The following is a 5,974-nucleotide window of genomic DNA, read 5'->3' as shown; positions in this document are numbered from 1 at the left end:
CCCGCCCCGCCCCGCCCCGCACCTCACGGAAGGCGATGCGCAGCTCCCGCACCCCCAGCATGTGCGCTGTCTCCTCCCTCAGCTTCGGGCCCATGAGTTCCACAAACTCCTCGAAGTCCACGCGGCCCCCCACTGCAGACCCAGGCAGAGTGTCACGATGGAGGGACCCACGGAGGGACATCATAAGGGCCAGCCCCTGCCTAGCTCTGCATCCAGGAAGGAACGCCCAGCGTCCATGCCCTCGGCGGGGTGTGGGGCAGGAGTCCCACTTTCTGCTGGGGGTTTGCTCAGTGGAGCACCCAGGTGTGGTGCTCCAAGACCAAGCTTTGGAACCAGACAGCCCGTTTCACCCCCGGGTCCGCTGCTTATGGTGCATGGCCCTGGGTGACTGACTGAACCACCTTCCTCATCCTAGGTTGGGGACAAAAGAACCTATGCCTGAGATGCTGTTGGAGTTGGAGTTCATGGCTATCACATGCGTGGAGCCCATGGGCAAAAGTAAATGCCCCTGAAGAAGCGTATCCATGTCGTCCCTCGGTTCTAGGATGCCATCAATTATAAAAAAATACCAATGATCAGACAACGGCCTTGGGGAAAGAAAAGGAGCGTGACCTGAAATGTTCGCGTCCATTGTACGTCACCCCCCACTTGGGAAACCGGAAAGAGAAAATTAAAGCAGGTGTCCTCGATCGGAGGGAATCTGATATTTGACACATCAGCTAAGGATGATCACACAGTGTCCGCCCATCTGACATTTCATCACAGGGAATGGCCAGAATTCCGACACGCTATTCAGGAGGCTCTTAGAAGACAAAGCGTGACAGACACAGAGACAGAGACAGAGAGCGAGGTGGCCGGTACCAGCAGGGAGCACTTCATCACAAGATCAGGGGCAGGATTCTTCAACCCAAGCCCCAAAAGAGCCCCAAGGGCCTCTCTTGGATCTTGGTGCCTTCCTTTGGTGCCCCCCAGTGTCCCCGCATCTGACGGGGCCAATGTCAGCCTGTCAAGACTGCCCTGGAAACTGTCGTGTCCCCGCCTCCCGTCAGCCCCGCTGACTCCCAGAGCCGCCCCAGGCAGGCGGGATCAGGCACTGACTTCGCATCTTGACGTGCTGTGAAATCTCGATCAGCTCCATCTCGGTGGGCATGTAGCCCAGCGTCCGCATGCAGGCGCCCAGGTCCCGGTAGCCGATGTAGCCGTCATGGTCAGTGTCGAACTCCTCGAAGGCGGCCTGAAGCTCTGCAGTGGAGGGCGGTCAGGCCCAGGTGCCAGGCTCAGGGACACCTCCCACCCACCGCCGCCAGCGACGGTCACTCACCGTCCAGCTCCTCGGGGCCCAGCTCACGGTCCTGCAGGGGCATAGTCGCCAGGGCTCTAATCACCCTGCCTGCTCCAGCCCCTGCCCACACTGGCCTGAGCAGGGCCAGTCCCACAAGGGCAGGAGAAGGCAGCTGAAGTCTCGTGGGCCCCAAGAAAAGGGATGACCCCCTTTCCTGCTCCTGAGCCCTTAGCTCTCACAGAACCCTAGGTTTGAGGTCCTCCTACCGCCCGGGTGGCCTAAGACCTACCCTTCCCCGATCTCCAGAAACCCTGCCCCACTGCCCAGGCTGCAGAGTCTAGAGCAGAAGCAGCAGGAGGCCTGAGTTCTCGCGGCAGGGTGGGCCGAACCTGAGGGCATGAGTCCCCACTCCATGTCCCCTAGCCCTGCCTGGGCCCCACCTGACCTTCCCGAAGATACGGTTGAGCAGGGGCCCGTAGGTCTTCTGAGCAGCATCGTGCTGGGGGCCGGGGCGATGCCGATGGGACTGGCGACGAGAGGCTGGCCCGGGGGCTGCAGGTGCTGGCTCCTGCCCTTCTTCTGTCCTAGAGGGCTTCTGGCTGCTCCCGGGGGCCTTGGGGCCCTGGACGGGGGTCTGCGCCCCAGAGCTGCCAGTGCCCTTTTGGGACCCTCGGAGCCCCCTCTCTCTCTTGCTCCTCCTCCTGGGCAAGGGCTGTCCCTCAGCACCACTCTTGGGAGCCACAACCCCCACCTGTGGCTTCTGGGGACCAGGGGCTGGGTCTGGGCCATGCTGCCCCTTTCCCTGCTCTGTGGCCATGAGGAGAGGGGCGACAGGGCTCAGAGGTGCAGCACCAGGGAGCACCCTTGGCTCTCGAAACCCGTAAAGCGGCTTATGCACCCTGAGAGCCGATGGCCCGGGATTGGGCCCTGAGCGGGATTAGGGTAAGGGAAGCAGGCAGCCTAGGCCCTAATCCCCACCCTTTTGCCCCCTGTGGCCAAGGCAGAGCCAGATGGGTCAAGAGATGTCCTCAGCAACAAGGGGTGCCAGCACATGGTGGCTGCAGTGAGCTTTGAACTCCGGCTCTGCCACTTATGAGCTGGGAGACCCAGCAAATTCACCCCTAAGCCTCAGTTGCCTCGTCTATAAAATGGGGGCGCTATTGCCGAAGAGTCCAGCACTCAGCCCAGTTTGTGTGACGTGGGACTTAGCTCGGAGAGGACAAGGGAAGGCGTCTCAGGCAGGAGGAAGTGTGGGCAGAAGCTGGGAGGTGGGCGAGGTAGGACGACTTGCCCACGGCAGCCCCCTCATGGGTGACATCCTGGCTGGAGCAGAGGACGTGTGAAATTGAGCAAGAAAGGCTGGATCGCAGAGGCCTTGAACGCCGGATGGAGGGGCCTGGGGGTGAGGTCAGAGGAGGTAGACCCCGGGGGTACCCAGAGCCTGCACTGAGCTGAAGGGGACCAGAGGGAGGGGATTTCAGCCACCTGGCATTTTTGAGCCTGGCTGGTCGCTTGGCCCTCCTGGGCCGAGGTTAGGGTTTCCCAGTGAGCAGCCCCATGAATGATTGATGTCCTCTCAGCTTGGGTTTCGTGCAGGCCGCCTTAGCGCTGCCGCGCACCACGCGGCAGGCCCCAGCGTGGGGCCCTGCGGACGGCTGGACCACTAGGCAGGCAGGCACGCCCTGCTCCTTCCGGCCAGCAGCCTGCGCCTCACAGGTAAGCCAAGCTTCAGCGTTCGCCTGGCGAGCCCAGGGCTCTGCTCTAGAAGGGACTGGAGCTCACAGAGTGAGGTCTGCCTGAGGAAGAGCCCTGGAGCGGAGCGGAGGAGAGGAGGTCCCCGGCTAAAGGGCAACCGGCTGGCGCCGTGGGCCACAGGCGAGGTCCAGGCTTCCTGGGGCATCTGCTTCTGTCCCCGACTCCACACTGCCAGCAGGGCTTTCTCTGTCCCCAGAGGGACACTCGCTCTACCAGCAAGGGAAGTGGTGGGTAGCAGCCACCCTCATCGTCATCACCCTGCAGAGCCCCCTTCTCTGTTTAGTAGCCCCAGAGGACAGATGGGGGGCCACCTTCCACCTGAGCCGTGAGAATGGGGAGGGGGCCATAGGAAGGCTGGGGGTGATGAAGAGGCTCCAGTTGCTCCCGGGACAGCCCTTCTGGCTCCAGGCCACCCAGGCCCTGAGCCTCAGACCTCACTCGCCCTGAGGTCATGAGCTGCCCTCACTGGGGGGGTGGGCTCTCCTTGGCCCCAGGCGACCTGTCCACCCTCGGATTCCTGCAGGCCATGGGACCTGAGCCTGCCCTTCCTGGAATCTTAAACACCTGAACCCCAGAATACCAGACAAAAAGGGCCTGCAATGATCTGACCATGTGGTTTTCAAACTGTTCCCTGGAGCCCTAGGGGTGACCTCCTGGCCTTGAACCTGAGCATCCCTCTTAGTTCACTGATGTTACACTATCATATTTTATTTAAAAGAGTCATCGGCTTTAAAAATATGTTTGCAAGCCCCCAGTTTAGTCTGAGAGGGTTTCTGAGATTCCGTGTGGCAGAGTGGTCAGGTCTAGAAAAATAAAGAATGGTCAGGTCTGAGACCTGGTACCTCCCTCCCTCCCTACCTGTGACCTGGGGCAGCTCAGGATCATCTGAAACTTCCTCTCCTCATCCGCGAAATGGATCGCACGAAGACTAAATGAGGTAATCTATTAAAGTCCCTGGTACAGGGTAGCTACCCAAAAGGTGATGATGATGGCCCAGAGAGGGACAGTGATGTGTCTGGAGATGCACAGCACTCACTCACACCCAATCTTCCATGCCTCCTTTAATTCCCTAGGAGCCCATTCCGTGTGTGGCAGTACACTGGGGACCTCAGGTGGACGCTGCTATGGCAGCCAACCTGGGCATCTCCGGCCACAGGCCCCGCACAGAGCTGGATGACGAGGACTACTACCCCCAGGGCGGCTGGGACACGGTCTTCCTGGTGGCCCTGCTGCTCCTGGGGCTGCCGGCCAATGGGCTCATGGCGTGGCTGGCCGGCTCACAGGCCCGGCAGGGAGCAGGCACGCGGCTGGCCCTGCTCCTGCTCAGCCTGGCCCTCTCCGACTTCTTGTTCCTGGCGGCAGCAGCCTTCCAGATCCTAGAGATCCAGCATGGAGGGCACTGGCCGCTGGGGACAGCAGCCTGCCGCTTCTACTACTTCCTGTGGGGTGTGTCCTACTCCTCTGGCCTCTTCTTGCTGGCAGCCCTCAGCCTGGACCGCTGCCTGCTGGCGCTCTGCCCGCGCTGGTACCCTGGGCGCCGCCCAGTCCGCCTGCCTCTCTGGGTCTGCGCTGGGGTCTGGGTGCTGGCCACGCTCTTCAGTGTGCCCTGGCTGGTCTTCCCCGAGGCTGCTGACTGGTGGTACGACCTGGTCATCTGCCTGGACTTCTGGGACAGCGAGGAGCTGCCGCTGCGGATGCTGGAGATTCTGGGGGGCTTCCTGCCGTTCCTCTTGCTGCTCGTCTGCCACGCGCTCACCCAGGCCGCTGCCTGCAAGACCTGCCGCCGCCGGCTGAGGCCCGCCGCCTGCCGCGGTTTTGCCCGTGTGGCCAAGACCATTTTGTCAGCCTACGTGGTCCTGCGGCTGCCTTACCAGCTGGCACAGCTGCTGTACCTGGCCTTCTTGTGGGACATCTACCCGGGCTACCTGCTCTGGGAGGCGCTGGTCTACTCCGACTACCTGATCCTGCTCAACAGCTGCCTGAGTCCCTTCCTCTGCCTCCTGGCCAGCGCCGACCTCCGGGCACTGCTGCGCACCGTCCTCTCCGCCTTCGCTGCGGCGCTCTGCGAGGAGCGGCCAGGCAGCTTCACGCCGGCCGAGTCGCAAACCCAAGTGGACTCTGCAGGGCAGACTCTGCCAGAGCCAACCACGGAGGCCCAGCCAGAGGCGAGCCCCACGGCCCAGCCACAGACGACCCTCATGGCACCTGCAAACCCCAAGGCCCAGCCACGGTTGGATTCTGTGGCCCAGCCACTGGCAGATCCCACGGCCTCACCACCGTCGGAGTCTGTGGTCCAGCCTCAGCTAAATTCCACGGCCCAGCCCCAGCTGAACGCTGAGGCTCAGCCGCAGCCTAGCCCTGAGGCCCAGACCCCTGGACCCACTGCCAGCTCAGCCTCTAGCCCCTGTGATGAAGCCTCCCCTGCCCCATCCACAGATCCCACCCCAGAGGTCCCTGAGAGCCCAGCCACACCTGTTGCCTCTGAGGGAGAAAGCCTCAGAGATGCGCCCCCAGAGGAGGCTCCCATCACAGGCCTCACGTGAGGGTCCAGACCCACCAGGGCCGCCGGGGAGCGAGATGGAGGCAGAAGAACCAGCCAGGCAGAGAGGAGGGGCACTGTGGAGGAAGTCGTCGTGGAAACCCCACCAAGTCCCTTGGGCCTGGCAGGAGGACTTGGCGGAAGTGAGAACGAAATGGCCAAAAGTCCCAGAAACTTCGTTGCGAGCGTCACGTCCCTGTCTGGGTCCCGCCAAGTTCTTTCATGCTTGCCCCCACCCCAGGGTGGCCCAACAGCGCCCTGGGCCGTCGCAGCTAACAGTGTACTGCTGGGCTCTGTCCTTTAACGCCCCCAGACCCCACCGACAGTTTTTCCCTTAGCTGCCTCCTTCAGGAGAAAGACAGCAGGGGGGACTTCCTGGGCTTGATGTGACTGCCTTG

The 5,974-nt window shown here is 62.3% G+C and overlaps 2 protein-coding genes across 2 annotated transcripts in view; one reads left to right on the top strand and one right to left on the bottom strand.

The window, feature by feature from the left end:
* The window catches only part of CABP4 (calcium binding protein 4), a 6,089-nt gene extending 3,990 nt beyond the window's left edge, over positions 1–2,099 (bottom strand). The window contains exons 1-4 of the mRNA XM_011381642.1: positions 1,728–2,099; positions 1,322–1,352; positions 1,099–1,242; positions 23–132 (exon numbers count right to left, since the gene is read on the bottom strand). Coding sequence (XP_011379944.1) covers positions 23–132; positions 1,099–1,242; positions 1,322–1,352; positions 1,728–2,099 — 657 coding nt within the window. The remainder of the gene's footprint in view (positions 1–22; positions 133–1,098; positions 1,243–1,321; positions 1,353–1,727) is intronic.
* A 92-nt stretch (positions 2,100–2,191) lies between these two features.
* Positions 2,192–5,580, top strand: GPR152 (G protein-coupled receptor 152). The gene is made up of 4 exons (XM_011381641.2): positions 2,192–2,224; positions 2,283–2,345; positions 2,879–2,998; positions 4,111–5,580. Exons 1-4 carry the CDS (start codon positions 2,192–2,194, stop codon positions 5,578–5,580), a joined length of 1,686 nt encoding a protein of 561 aa, XP_011379943.2.
* Positions 5,581–5,974: the final 394 nt, after the last annotated feature.

Source organism: Pteropus vampyrus, unplaced genomic scaffold, assembly GCF_000151845.1.
Source record: "Pteropus vampyrus isolate Shadow unplaced genomic scaffold, Pvam_2.0 Scaffold446, whole genome shotgun sequence".
Taxonomy (NCBI): Eukaryota; Metazoa; Chordata; class Mammalia; order Chiroptera; family Pteropodidae; genus Pteropus; species Pteropus vampyrus.
This window is presented reverse-complemented; position numbering and strand designations above follow the sequence as displayed.